General features: G+C 40.9%; 1 protein-coding gene across 1 annotated transcript in view; it reads right to left on the bottom strand.

Moving 5' to 3' along the window:
• Positions 1–15,757, bottom strand: part of LOC132069644 (amine oxidase [flavin-containing] B-like) — a 54,192-nt gene that overhangs the window by 11,112 nt on the left and 27,323 nt on the right. The window contains exons 4-10 of the mRNA XM_059466006.1: positions 12,302–12,406; positions 11,504–11,595; positions 8,077–8,218; positions 6,492–6,641; positions 4,141–4,300; positions 3,320–3,416; positions 2,526–2,579 (exon numbers count right to left, since the gene is read on the bottom strand). Of these exons, the coding sequence (XP_059321989.1) occupies positions 2,526–2,579; positions 3,320–3,416; positions 4,141–4,300; positions 6,492–6,641; positions 8,077–8,218; positions 11,504–11,595; positions 12,302–12,406 (800 nt within the window). The remainder of the gene's footprint in view (positions 1–2,525; positions 2,580–3,319; positions 3,417–4,140; positions 4,301–6,491; positions 6,642–8,076; positions 8,219–11,503; positions 11,596–12,301; positions 12,407–15,757) is intronic.

A 15,757-nucleotide genomic window follows, 5' to 3' on the forward strand; every position in this document is an offset into this window, starting at 1 on the left:
TCACTTGTGGCCAACTGCAGGGCTCCACGAAGGTGCAAGTTCACAGCTGTGTGCTGAGTACACTGCAAACACAGGTTAGCTAGTTACGATAGCTGTGCAAAGGAAAATATTAAGCTTCAGGTCAAGGGCATCTTCGGACTCTTAAGAAGTGCAGACATTGGAAGGAGTTAGTCATCAGTAACAGGGTATTATTTGACAAGAAAAAAAATCCAAATGAACAACCAAAGCAAAAAGCAACAGTTTCTAAAGGATTGAATTGTATCAAGACAAATCAATCACTGAGAATATTACCCCTAATTAAAAGCAACCTTTGCATCTTGCTGGTGTCTCTGCAGGATCTGCATTTTTTGTCCTAGAGAAGTTTAAAGAAATTCTTATTAATGGACTTTTAGTCAATGTAGCATGGAACATAATAGCACTACATGCAGTAATACGCAGTGAGTAAAATCTTCGTTTCTTGCTTTGGGGTCAGCTGGAAATTGCTATAAGCACTAAATAAGAGGAATGTTATGCCTGGAGCTACCAAGGTAGGCTCCTGTTGAGAGTCACACTGTGCCCAGTGTGGAGGAAGTGCAGACACTCAGCTCCTTTCCTGGTCTCCTACTCCTCATCAGCATGTGATGTCATGGCCTTCATGCACACTCTGAAAGGCTGGGCACAATCTCACCCCTGCCACCTGACCTGGGACTGGCACAGCTGGGAGACAGCAGTGAAATTCACTCCCTTCAGTCTGGCTTAGCTGCAAAAAGATTTCCATCCTCTCCCACAGCTTCCAAGTCATGATTTAGGACAGCTGCTACAGACTTTACCAGACTCTACATCCTACTCTGCACTGCCAAGGAATACCAAAATCAGCACCATGAAGGGAGAACCCAGGTTGTGTTGAGCACAGCATCTCAGCAAGGCTCACCCTCTGCAGGGCGTCACAAGAAGCCTGTGGTCAGAACAGATCCCTCCCTGCAACACCTCTGCCCTCATCTAAATTATACAAACTGATTGCACCCCAAGTGTACACTGGGAGAAGGTCTGGGCTCATGATCTGCCTTCTCCTGCACCCCAAATTCCACTGGAAGGAAGGTTGTGCTCTTGGGGAGGACAGGAGCTGCTCCTGCCTTTCTGGCTCTGGCCAAGACTGCTGGAGCCACAGGCAGCCCTGCTCCAGGGTACAGCCAGCACATTCCTGAACCATTCTTTACCAAAGTCCCTCCTAGCCCAAGGTTTATTCCACAAAAGAGTTCAAAACTCCTGTATAAAACCTGGCTGCTGGCAGCAGCAGAGTCAGGTAATTGTGCCAGTGCTTTTAATGGCCAGGGAAAAGGATGGAGCCTTGCAAACAGCCAGGACAGACCCAAATTTCACAGAAAGAAAAGCTGTTCTCAAGGACTACAAATACTCAGTTGTATTGTGGGTATTGACATACAGTGTAAGACACCAGTTGGTGTTCAGGATGGCTCAAAATTTTGGGCACACTGGGTTTCAAAATACCCACATGACTTTTATCATCTGGCTCCTGCTGGGCCTCTATCTCAAGCCTCAATGCTTGTCCATTCCTGCCAAAATTAAAAGGTCTCTGTGGTACCAGGCTGTTATTTGAAAAGGCTGGGACATAAACAGCTCCATTTAGAGCCATTATCCCCAGACTGCCAGACTATCTGAGATGACTGCATCTTCTCTAGTTAGACCAGCTATTACTGTAAAAATGTTTACTTGGGCACACTGCTGCTCTATCATATTTTAAAATCAAATGTATTTTCTCCCTGTCAAACCAAGGCTCTCCTCATAATCCACAGTTTCTTCTTTTAGCTTTGTTTTGATCAGATACAGTGAATCAGTGTGATGGAAAATAAAAAATCATTACTTTATGAATTCCATTTTAGTAATATACCAAAGAGCACTACTCTATGCAGAGATTTGTTTCAAGAAGACAGTAAAATGACCTTCATCTGTGCCTGAAGGGCATTTTTTTCCCTACAGTGAGGGTCCAGAGATGGAGGCAGCTTTCTGAACCCCCAGTGATGCTGAACCTTGCTCATAGAAGCTACAGGTTCAAGTTGCACTAAGTTACAGATACTGAAAGGACCCTCCAGGGTAAACAGAAAACAAAGATAAAATCAAACACAGAGGCCAAACCTTTCCCTTCTGACAGGCTCTCCAAGAGCTCAAAGCACCTGCAGGAAACCAGAGAGGCAGCAATGGGAGGAAGAGGCTGATCCTGGACACTTTGCAGCAGAATATCTGCACTACTTTAATATTGAGCACCTTAGAGCTGTTCCTTAGAGAAGCCTTGTGGGAAAATAAGAACCAGGACCAGAGAGTTTCCAAAGGGCAAGAGCTGTATGGGAATTCCATGGGTCCTTCATCCAAAACCAAGTAAGGCATCTTCTTCCCTCATGTCTGCCTACTGGCACAAGCTTACAGACAATTTCCTTCAATCAGGGCATTTTTTCCCTAAATAATAATATTTTTTCCCCTAATAACAGAATTTTGACTCTAATTCCACCCAGATCTCCAGGGTTTGTACTTACCTTTCTTCTTTGGTGAGACCTGTCAGTCTTCTGCACTTCCGAGCAAGAATAAAGCTGGAAGACCACAAACAATTTACTCCATTATGCTGCTACATCCCCTGCATTATTTAAAATGCCAATAACTTAGGATGAGGTGCTGTGATTCACAGTAATAGCTTTAGGGTCTCTAATAAAAACATCTACTTCACCTTTCTGCATAATGCTCTACCTGCTGCTTGCAAGACTCATTTAGGAAGGAACCATTCTGAAATTCATGTTAGAATATTTGCATGAGCTGTTTCCCAATTACTTTAATTTCATTTCAGCCTTGGGTGCAGGCATATAGCAATGGCACAACACCTGGGACTGAGCTGGAAATCGTTTTTTAATAAAACTTTTAAGACTGATCATATTCTCTGGTTGCTAAAATTACCAGAAAAAAAAAAAATTTAATTCTAGAAACCAAATTTTCATTTAAAGAACTGAAGTACTTAGAAGTACACTTTTGCAATCATCCTCTTTTTCTCCTCTTTCCTTTCCCTTCTCCAAGTTTGTAATTTGACACTTACAAAGCCAAGAGATTACAATGATAAAAAGCAGAAAGTTAAGTAGAAATTAATTTTTTTAATTAGAAATAAAATCATAGAAAAAAAAAATTTGAAGTAAAACAATCACAGAACATCACCATGCACTGAGAAACTCAACTTTTAAATATTTTTAAGTACTTTCTTTCAAAAGTATCAGGTTTTCCACTTGTTGCCTCTATGACAAAATAAAAAGCATTAACTAGAGAAGACACTTTCCTTGTTCCTTACCCTATTATGGCAGGAAAACTTCCATCAGGCTTAGTGTCATCAAGTGTTAGACCAATTGCAGCTTCCTCATCTTCAATGATCATGGTACCACAATACCCTGGCAAGAACAAGGTGGAAAAGCAGCCATCAATCAAAACACAGGAGCTTCCAAGAAGTTGTAAAATACTCAGTCACCTCCTGCTTATCCATCCCAAACTAATAGCCAGAACACGTCAGGATCCAGAACCCTCAATTTAATTAACAAAGGTGGGGGGCGAGTGATATTTGTAGGCAAACAGATGTGGGCTCATTACAGCCATTAATGAGAAGTGGGTGTTACTGCATTGCAGTTTGCCTTGGATTCAGTGAATTCCAAAGGAGGAGTCATGATGGAAGCATTCAGCATGTCAAAGGAGCCCAGGATGACTGGCCCTGCTGGGGATGTCTGTGGGAAGCCACCTTCAGTTAATGCTGACCAGCCTATCCAGAAAGCAGCATTTTTGCAGACCCTTCCATCACACATCACTTGTACCTTCACAACCCTGCACAAGTGAGAGGGGCTCATCCCATACCCAGGTGCCACTCAGGGAGAGGACCACAGAACAACCAAGGCAGGAATGAATTCTCCCTTCATGACTATCTCCTTTTCTCATTCCCATGCCCATCCTCTCCTCCCATCCAAACTTTCACGTTTGTCTCACAGGGGAAGGCAAAAAAGGCATAGAAAAATATGAAGTCTCCTTCTAAGGTTTAGCATGCTCTGATCAAAGAGTCTGTTCTGTTGCCAGGTACTCTCATCCCTTTCTCTGTCACTACTATTCCTTTCCATTAAAATGCAATACCCTTCTTCCTCCAGAAAGTTTCCTTGTAGTACACGATGCACTTGATGACTGAGCCCATGGGGATTCTGTTGATGAGCTGGTTCCTCATTGGGGGCAAAGGTGGGTTGAAATGAATCTTCAAACAGAGAGCCGGGGGAATGGCACTGATCACGTATTTGGCCTGGAAAAGAAAATATCCATAAGCCAAATACATTCTCCCCTGTGGCATTCACATTCTCTGAAAAAATTCCTTTGCCCAGGGTTTTTCTCCTGGGAGGTTAAGAGGCCTCAGAGAAAAGGAAAACAAGTCTTATCTCACTTGCTTCTCCTGTGTTGTGCCCATGTGGAATGTGTTTGGAGATTGTTTACCCACAGGTGATTGTTTGATTGGATTCTGGTGCGAGTTGTTCTGACTCTTTGGCCAACCAGGGCCAAGCTGTGTGGGGACTCTGGAAAGAGTCACGAGTTTTCATTATTATCTTTTTAGCATTCAGTAAGTATCCTTTCTGTACTCTTTAGTATAGTATAGTATTCTTTAATATACATTAGAATATTATATATTCCTAATATATATTATTCTTTAATATATATTATTATATATTAAAAATAATATATATTAAAGAATATAATATGTATAAAATATAAAAATATATATTGTATACAATAAATATACAAAAATATATACTATATATATAAATACTTAAATATATGTTTATTTATTATAAAGTAATAAATTATCCTCTGAGAACATGGAGTCAGATTCATCATTCCTGCCTTTGTCAGGACATTCCTAGCAAATACAATACTCCCTACTTCAGCCCAGGTGTACTGCCCTAATGGTCTGGGAGGACATCTGGGGAGGCTGCAGGGTGTATCTTGTGGAACAATTTTGGCATTTAGCATAAGAATTGCAAAACTAACCCCTCACAAAATGTTGCTCATTAAATAACAAGCAAGCATTACATAAACAGCCATATGTTCAAATGATGGGCAGCTGCCCTTCGCCTGGTGTTTAAAAGAAGGCACTGTGCTCCATGAGTCCACCAGTATCCCATCCATCTGGACTCCTCTGTTACAACTTGGAAGCAAAGCTTGCACTGTTTTTCGCTGAAAGTTTGTTGCTAAATTGCATTTTACACCTTACAATCACCCTCTAATTCAGAAGGTACCTGAACACAAAGAGATGCCACGAAAGGAAAAGTCTGAACCCACACTTTGCTTTTAGGCAGCACTTTAAAGCTCTGCTAACTGCTGCTACTTCAGGACAATGAGAACGTGTGACTTTCTGTCATAGCCACTTAAATCTCTGCTGTATTTTTGTACTTTGGAGAAGTCAAAAAGGAAAAGCTAAAGGTTTTGTAGCCACCACTAATGACTTCTTAGTGGACATGTGTAAGTCTCTGTCTGAAGTTTCCCTCATCTGCCTCACAACTATCATGAAAGGGACAGAGATTGGGGACCACTGAAGAAAAAGGACCCTCGTCTGAAATTCTGGCCCTGCTTGCCAAGGACCCTGAGGCCTGAGCACAGCTTCTGACATTTCTAAGCTATTGTTCACAGGTGTGTTTGCTGTATGCTACACTGAACCTGGTGAAAGGAAAAAAGGGGCACTTTGCCCTTTTGCAACCACAGCCCTGGAATTTTTCCCACCTCTCGGCCTGGCTGGACTTCTCCTGAGGTTTTGGTTGGTCCCCACAGAAGACCCCTCACCTGTCTTACAACCACCGTGACAGACAGAGATGGAAGAAGCCTCTCCATCAAGGACTGAGACCTGAAACCCCCATGTGAAAAGGCCCCTCTGCTCCTTCCAAGGACTGGGACTGAAACCCCCAAGCTGGGGGAGGTGTGTGGGGGAGGCAAGCTGACCAAAGCAAGGTGGATGTTGCAGGTGTGAGCAGTGAACCAAGATGACAATTGTTCTCACCCGCTGCTGAGAACATGGACTATGCGTACCCTTCTTCAAATACCATTTTTCCCCAGAAAATACAATAGACCACCTTTGATTTGGTTTCAAGATTCATCCCCTTCTCCCTTAAAAAAGGAGTATAACAGGAGCTCGAATGGACTGGAACCTTGAGATCTCCCTGGATGTGACCTGGTGAACTCTGTTGGCTGGACATCAAAGGATTTCACCATTTCTAAGTTTGGTAGCTCTATACCTTCCTTTCTCTTCCTCCCTCTTTTCCTTATTCTTCCCTTTTCCCCCAGTTCCTCCCCAATACATTTTGCTGTGGTCATTCAATAAATGCACATTGGTTTTTGATTAATACTGCAAACCCCCTGTGCCGCGTCGGTTTTTTGCACTCTGCGATGAATTCATGAACCATCACGAAACCCCTTGGTAAGGACAGATGGTGACAACATGGCATCACCTCGTACAGCTCATGGTCCAGGGTCTCCACGATGACGCCATCCCCGGACTGGTCGATGCGCACCACGGGCTTGCGCAGCCTCACCCGCCCGCCCAGGCGCTCCATCATCTTCTCACTGATCTGCCCAGAGCCCCCAACAAACTTCCTCTCCTGAAACACAGACAAACAGCTCAGCAGAGCATTGCTTGTGGAGCGTGGATGATGGCAAGCATTGCTCTCAGCATTCAAAACAACTTCCATTGTTATCAAAACATTTTTGGGAATTTTTGCAGTTTTTCCTCTCCTGAAACACAGAATTTACTCTCCTGCAACACAGAATGTTTTCCTCTCCTGAAACACAAATACAGCAGCTCAGCAGAGCAGTGCTTCTGGAGCATGGATCACGACAAGCATTGCTCTCAGCATCCAAAACAAACACCCTTCTTCCATTGCTATCGAAACATTTTAGGGAATTTTTGCAGTCTCTGGAAGTGCACCCATTTTACTTTCTCTTTCCTTCAGCTTCTCAAATCCTTCCCCTATTTGACCACCATTTGAACTCTAGTCAAAACTAAAAGTAATAGTAACTTTGGGAGAAAATCCCTTCACCAAATGTGGTCTCCAATAAGATTCTACAGGTCTGTGTGAATCAGCAAGACTTCTGAAAAGTGCTTAAACCTTCAAACCTTTCTCTAAGCTCACTCATCCCTGCAGAGCTCTGTGTTTCAGAAACAGGAAACCTGATCTTCATAATAAATAACAAGGTATAAGAAGTCACATAGCTCACATAAAAAATGTCTGCTGCACTATGAAATTCAACCCAACTTAAATTCAAATAATCTCTTACATAGTACAGAATTCAAATAATATTTAATTAACATGTTTAACTTAAATTACCTACAGTAATTGCTTATCTATGCATATTTATGCATTTTAATATGGTTAATGTATTTGCATTTTTATTTATGATTAAATAATTAGCATTTCTAAAAATATATCCATTTCTAATACAATTAGTGAAATTTGTACTTCTCAAGTAGAAGACCATTAACAGTGTCTTTACTTTCCTCAAATGCAGAAGCAGCTCTAATGTACCAGACTGCAAACATTTCAAAGCAATACCATATTTAGGGGTGTTCATTTTCTTTAGACTGATCTTAAAATCTTAATGGTGTTAATGCTTGGAAATTTGTTTCTTAGGAACCCAGCTCTGGGCTACAATTTTAGTGTTAACTTGCAGCTGACATTGCCATCTCCATTAAATGTTTCTGCAGTGCTAAGGATGGTTCCAGCATTGTGACAGAAATAAACATAGTAAAATCTTCTCTTTTCAATGAGGATAAGCAGAGTAAATGCTTTAATCTTTATCCAAAAAAAGAGCCAGATACAAATCTCCTGATCCCTGGGGGCAATGCCATCAGTAGGGAGCAATCTCCAACACTAGTTTTGCAAGATCCAGATTCAAGAGTAAATGAACAAAACTAGTTATCAGTGTGCTACTTGCTCAAAAGTCATGGATGCCTCTGGACTAAAATAAACCAGCAAAAAATGAAATTAAACCAGGGCCTGCCCAGAGCCGCAGGAGGCGATGGCTGACAGTACCAACCTGGCCCCCGTTGGTCGTGGAGAAAATCCGTGCTGTGCCCCCACACTGCTTCACATACCACAAAAACCAAAGGGCAGAGACCTCGTGGGGCTCAGAAGTGACATCCACATTCACAAACAGAGTTGCAAAACTCTTGGCAGCTCTGCAACGAAGACAAGAAAGCTAGTTAATTTTAAAACAGAATAATGCTGACAAGATTGTTCTTGAGCAGGCAGGAGCCCCTCTTTGGCAGCCTTTTCTTTCACCCTGGGGGCAAAGGATTCCTTAATTTCAGCTGAAGTAAGGAGTTATCAATTCCTTTCATGCAACATTTTTCAAGTAATCCTGCAAAAAAAAATTGATGAAACACTCCTGTATTCTAGAAAAATTAGGAAATTGAGAGGCAAAGCCCAAGATTATATCACTTTGTGCTACTAGTGCAAAGTCAGCCTGTCATCCTAGCCTCAGGATTAAGCACAGCAAGCCCCTCCTGTCTTCACTGGACTCCAAAACCACCCTGTCCCCAGTTCCTGGGTTACAAACCAGATCTGCATCTCTCTCTGCCCTTGCTGGATGCCTGTCCCCTCAAGAACACAGCACAGAGATTATTCAAAACCCACCATAAAAAACGTTAGAGGTATTTTCTAAGCTAATTGTCTAACATCTGTGGATTAGTCAGCATTCATTCACTGCCCATCCTCTGCTCAGGGAGAGTTTTGTGGCTGGAACACAAGGAAAGAAATGGAAGTAGGAAGCCATAGCAGAAGTGACAGCATTCATGCCAGAGTCTGTCAAGAAAAAGGAAAGGATACTTTTGGTAGCTCAATTCAGTATTTTAAAGTGTCCTGGTATCCAGTGGCAATGAACACAGAAACAGAAAATTGACCTGTGTCTGAAAAGGAATCACTGCTTTATGTCCTGTAACCTGTTCTTTCTTAGCAGCTCTACTGTAAATTACTGTATGAGCCTGTACAAGAATTTGGGGTGCACTAAGACAGAGGATTAATTAAGACTCAGGAAAATACTCTTCCTGCTATAAATAAATGCTACCCTCTGCCTTCACTCTGAGGAGAAGTTGAAAGAGACATGGACAGGACCAGGAGATGCTCACTTTAACTGCATTGTAAGTGACAGGGATGGAGATTCTATAGATACTTCATATGCAAGGCATCAAAACCAGTACAGTACAGAATCCAATTCTGGTTGCTTCTTTCATTTTTTTTTTAGGCTTCAAACTTAAAAAAAAAAAAAAGGTAACTAACATACTGTTTTAAAGAGCTCTATATCTATACAGAAAAAGGAATCTTCTTCCCTTTCTAAAAATGCAAAGTCCCACTCAAGTACAAAGCTGGACCATTTTCTGAAATATGGGTGCATTGCGAATTCATTCTTAACAGCCAAAAATAATACAGAAATTGTATAAGTTTTTCATTTGTATAACACATACTGTAAAATACTATCAAACCTGTGAGATATTTTGCCTAGTGTGCATGTATTTATTAATATTTTATAAGCAGATGCTATTACATGGTGGTTACCCTCTACCAGATTCTGCCACCTTCTCCCACTGCTTTTCAGTTCCTGATGTTTTATCTAGAAATGACAGTATGATTTCAACCAAGAGCACTTAAGATATTTCCAGCAGGCAGCTCTAGCCAAAAGCAAACCTGTACAGTCTGTTAGACAAGAAGAAAGAGTAAAAGATTGCCCTTCTGGATCATTACCTTCCAGGGTGGGACATTTCTGCTGCCTGCTACCTCAATCTTGAGCAAACAGAGCAAATCAAGCCAAGATGCACATATAAAATCTGAAAAGCATCTTCAGCCTATGCCAATATTCAGGTAAAATGTCAACTCTTATTCCATCAGAGCTGGGAAAAGCATGACTGCAGTCACATGAGCTATGTGAGGATGTTGAGTGAGCACCAGTGAGTGATGTTTTGCTCACTTGCACAGCTCCTCACCCTGTCCAAGGCTCAGAGGGCCAGCACAGCTGTCAGCACACATTTCCATTTGGTTTTACTCAATATGGACCATGGCACAAATGAGAAAGGGTTTCTATATGCCTCTGTGCAATTGTCACTCTTGTGAAAGCAAAACCATGAACCAGAAGATTGCAAGTTTTTGGACAACAGCCTGTTTTCCATTAACAATCACAGAACTATGGACTGGTGAAAGAACTTAAAGTGTCCTTTATCACTTCCAGCTCCAACCTCCCTGTCATGGGCAGAGACACCTTCCATAGAGCAGGTGGCTTCCAGCCTGCCCTTGGGCATTTCCATGGATGGGGCACCCACAGCTTGTCAGGGCAACATGTGCCATGCTTTATCATGGTAAAAAAATAATTTGTGGTAAAAAAATAATTTGTGGTAAAAAAATAATTCCAAGTATCATATTTAACCCTGTCCTCTTTCAGTGTAAAGCCAGAATCCCTTGTCGTATTAGTAATGTCCTTGTTCACAGTCCCTCTCTAGCTCTCCTGTAGCCCCTCTAGGCACTGGAAGGTGCCCTATAGTCTCTCTGGAGCCTTTTCTTCTCCAGGCTGAGCAATCCTCTCAGCCCATCTACACAGCAGAGGTGCTCCAGCCCTCAGATCATCTTTGTGGCCTCATCTGGACTCACTCCAACACGCCCAACATGAACAGCAAAGGCCATGTTTCTCTCTAGAGGCTGCCTGAAGCCAGAAAAATGTCCCATAAAAATGTCAGCGACAGCACCAGCCCCAGTGGGCACTGACAGGTTTCTTCACCAAGCTCCAGCTCATGGCAGCCACCTGTTGGATACTCAGCAACTCTGAGGAGGTTGCTGTAGAAATCAATCTGCTCTTCAGCAACCAGGATTAATGGGGTTTTTTTCTTTACCTTTAGTGAGAAGAAAAACAATCAAACTGCTGTTGAATGGCAAGTAAAGAAAAATTGCTTTGATGTATACATAAAAACAGGAAGTATTTTCAGTTTCCCTATAGTGCAACAGCTGAACAATAGAATGATGAGTTCTAAAGTGATTTAGTGCCACTGAAAGACAAATGTTATCTTTACAGCACTTTGGTAAAATCAGCTGGTCCAGCACAGAATAAATGTGTGTTGTTCCATCAAGAGTTTGATTCAAAAACCTGCTGTAACCATAACACTTTTCTCTGAAAGGCTGAACACACAGTAAAGAGCAGGAAAGTGCACATAACAGATTAGGGTACTATCCATCTCTTCAGAAAAAATCCTTCTCAAATATATTTTATTTTTATTTTTGTCTTAAAAGTTAGGGAAATGCAAGAGAATCTACTGATTGTGCTGACAGGTGTCATGGTCCATTATTACAGAACTTTCTCACTCTTTTCTTTAAAAGTGCTGCATTTTAGCGATAGCTATATCTGTTTTTAAAGCAGTAATGGTTATTTAGCTCTAAAGTATATTACTATAAGCTGCTACATTTCACATTAAAAAGTTTCTTACTTTGTCCAGCATACTTTATCTATGAAATCTTGCATAGTCATTTTGTCCCATTCTTCTGCACGTGGAGCCTTCCATGGAGCTTCATTGGGAATCTAAGGAGGGAGACATAAAGAAAAGCATTTATCAGCAAGTGAATGAGTGCCAAAGAAATACTAATAATCTTGTCTTAAAATGTTAATTCAGCCTGCAAATTTCTGGCAGGTAACACTGAACAGAGAAGGTTTTTGGGGGAGGGGGTTTTTTGTTCGCTTGTTTTAACATTTTTGGGGTTTTTTTTAGATTGAAAAATAGAGAACAGATTTTGAATTAAGAAATGTCTCCAAGTCATTCCATATCTCTCACATTTATCCAGACAAGTAAGAGCAACCTCTTCTCAAATTTTGTAGCTCAGTCAATGGAAAACCGGTAAAAAACTAGAACAAGACAAGAATGAATTCTACACAGGTTGAATTTCATGGTAGAAAAGGGCAAATGTTTGAGTTCTGTGAGCTTCTTAAAATATCACTTACCAAATCATCAGGAAAAGTGGTAAAAATCAATCACAGGCATAAACTCTGACATTCCCATAGCCAGAAAAATGAAGGGACGTGTGCAGACAGGCTCAGCAGCACAGGATTCAGAAGGGTTTGCCAGGAGGCCACTCTCAGATGTGCTCTGGCCATCAAAATGTGTGGCTGCTCTTGGCAGCCCTGGGTTTGCCCAAGGCAGAGCAGCTCTGCCTGTCTGCACCCCAATCCCTTCCCTCTGCCCCTCAGGGAGGCAAGCTGAGCTGATTCAGCTGCGATGCTCATGCCATACCTCCTTTCCCATCTCATCCATGGTCCTCCATAGGTTGTTGTAGTCCAGGTAGGCCAAGGGATTCCACATAGGAGGGAATGGGCCTTTAAAGGTGTAGGATTTACCCTAAAGGATGAAAAACAAACAAAAACATCATTTAAAACGCCAAAAGACAACCATAATCATGGGCTCCACGCGTGGGAAGAAGCACCAAAAGGTTAAGTGTTCACAAAAAGCACAAATTTAATCAATCCATGTGGCAGCTTCTGATGGGCCACTGTCTGTGTGTGCAGGACACAGGACAAAAACACAGGAGGCTCCTTCTGAACATCAGGAAATGTTTGTTCACCATGAAGGAGCCTGAGCACTGGCACTGATTGCCCAGAGAAGCTGTGGTGTCTTCCATCCTCAGAGACACTCAAAGGTTACCTGAACAAGGTCCTGGAAACCAGCTCTGGGGGGTTATTCTGTCATTCCTGTTCTTCTGCACATGCAATTTGGTGTGATACACAGCTGAATCAGCAAGTCAGACTTCAGCAAGCCAGTGCAGAACTGATAATTTACCTTCAAAACTTCACATTCAGCACCTCTGGGCAACCAAACTGCATTAGAGTCACTAATATCAGTCCAAAAAATGAGACAAAACAACATGGTTTGACTGAGTTGAAAAATTGGCTATTCACTACTGAGAAGGAGTTACATATACACACATATATATATATTTATTTATTTTACTTATTTATTTTACTTGTTTTCCCCTTCTAATTGTTCATGAAAACACTTAACTGTTAATTTCATTTAGCAGTTTGGTTTTTTGTTTTTCAAAATCAGACAAAAGTAGATGTGGTGTTATTATACACTAAATCATAGCTCAGAGATCTTCCTGGGGAAAAAAAAAAAATCTCAGCTAACCTAAAAATTACCAGCACTGCAGAAAATGTAGCATTTACTGAGAAGACTTATTCTTCTAGCCCAAGACCCCTAGCTGTAAATGACAGAGTGGGACAGTGTGACCAATCCCAATGTCCTAATTACACCATTACATATTTAATAGTCAGATTTTTTTGTATCTAAATCTCCATTACTACTTGTTCAGAAAGCCTAGCTTAATTAAGAGTGGAAGACAATAGGTAATTTGTAGAGCTGTTTTATTTACATGGGATTTCCCTGTCTGACCAAATGGATGGCAGCCTCATAGCAGCCTAATTTAAAAATTCACAAAGAAAGGCTCACTAGCATTATCTGGGTACTTGTTTTTTCACAATGCATTATGGAGTCCATAGACAGATAAATAATAAAGGCCATATTGAATGCCGCAGCTGATGTTTCAAAATTTATATTATGTATTTAAGTGTGGACTGCATGAGCATGAATATCAAGCAGTAGAAGTACTAACTTTTAATAGATATTTGATGCACTGCCACACCAATCCATCATTAAAAAAGTATTTACACTGGCTTAACAAAATCATACTGCAGCAAGATTTAATATTTATAACCAGGTAACAACAACTACAACAGTGTCTTTTTGAAGAGAAGTATCCAAAGACCACTTATTTAAAGAATTGTCAGGCCTGATTTGATTTAAGCTCTTTATTAATACTGTGAAAAATGGGACAGAGAGCACATTATTCAAATCTGCAGGTGTCTGCAAGCACCAGAAGATACAGTAAAAGGGCACAAAGGGATCCTGAAACACTCGAAACTTGGTCTAGAAATAACAAAATGAGATGTAATTTTGAAAAATGCTGGCTAATAACTTTGAGGACTTTCAATTAAAAAAAAAAGGATACTCAACCAATAATAAAAAAAATCAAACCAATGAAAAAGAAAAAATTAGTTTACAAAACTCCCAAACAGGTCAGAGAAAGTGAAGAAGAAACTCTTTTTCACCTAGTCTTCATGGACAAAAGACTCTAATGGAATCCTTGTCAAAAACACCAAGGCAATGAAAGTCAGGAAGAAAGCAAAATGTAGAGGGAAGGATTTAATTCTTTGGTAAATGGACAAGAAGTAGCTACAAGGAAACTATTTAATTCTGCAGTGCTCTGGAGGATAAATTATTGTTTTTACAATGCCAAAATCAAACTTTTTGAAGTTTTTAATCAGAATTTTTGTTACAGTCAGAGAAGATCTCCAGCTCACTTCATGTGTTAGATGCACCAAGGTTGGAAACCCAGCACTTCCAATTTAAGGATGGACATTATGGCACATGTTCACCCAGAAAACAGAGGGTTGTCTTTATTTTTGTTTTTCATTCAGCATGAAAAAAATATGCATTTCCACATTTTTTGTACTCAACTGTGTGAAAATATTGGAATCAGGAAAAAAAATCTGGAATCAGGAAAATATGTCCCTGTAGATGGAGATGAACAGAAAAAGTTTGCTTCATCAGAGGCATTTGGTTCTAGCATGAACATCTGGGTATTACTATGGAATCTCTTCACATGGAATCAACTTTCACTGGGGCACACATCAATTCAAACTTGGCTGCCAAAGGGCTGTGAGAGAAGAGCAAAACCTCTCAGACCAAGTGCCTTCCTGTCCCACGTGACAACATCTGAACCAAGTTGGAAATGATCTTTTAGATATTTGGGGCACATTAAAATTCCATAACTGACCCTACGACCTCAAAAAATCAGTTTTACTGTGACTTCTGCACTCTGGAGCCTTCACCAGTGTCAGCATCCTGCAAGTATTCCAAAGTCAGAGCTTATCAGTTTGGTTTCAAGTACCTGCTATTTCCCAAATATAGGTTATGAAACAAGCATACTGCTGTGCTCAAGAAAACCAGGACAGCATCAGAACGGGTTATTCTAATTATTGATTTTGTTCTGAGCTTCCTGATCTGCCAGAGGCAACCCTAACCCAGTTATCCCCTCTGAGTGAACTCAAGTCTTATGAATTCCCTGCAGTGCTTCCTGATGAGCTCAGGCTGAGAGACACACAAACCATATTTCTGTTTTACTGTTCTTCTATTTCACTGCATTTGAACTGCCAAAAGCAAAACCTTGGCTATGTCTCATGTGTAGGAATCTGGGGTGGAAGTCTCACAAAGAACACAAACTCCTACCTGAAAAAAAATAAAAACAGCCATCAAAGTTAGCGAGTTTCTTGTGAAAGTTATTTTCAAGAGCTCCTAAGTCATCTCCTAAGGTCTGATCCTTATTTCTTGCACAAACAGAACTCCAGGAGCTGTCAATCAGAATTTTGTTTGAGAAGAGACTGCCAGACCAAGCTCTACACAGAAGCAAAATTAGCAGCAGCAAAGAAAGACTACAGATGGCTCTGAGTAGTTACCAACAAACCAAAACATTTCAGCTTCACTCATGCTGAATTTGCATTTTTGCAAACACAAAAACCTTTTTGATATTTAGGCAAAATTTGCTTATTTGCTGGGAAAAGCATTCTCTGTGCCTCCTGGTGGTGTGTAATCTCTAAAGAATAACAAGACACTTGCATGCCCCAAGATGCACAA

The sequence above is a fragment of the Ammospiza nelsoni genome, chromosome 2, assembly GCF_027579445.1.
Source record: "Ammospiza nelsoni isolate bAmmNel1 chromosome 2, bAmmNel1.pri, whole genome shotgun sequence".
Lineage (NCBI taxonomy): Eukaryota > Metazoa > Chordata > Aves > Passeriformes > Passerellidae > Ammospiza > Ammospiza nelsoni.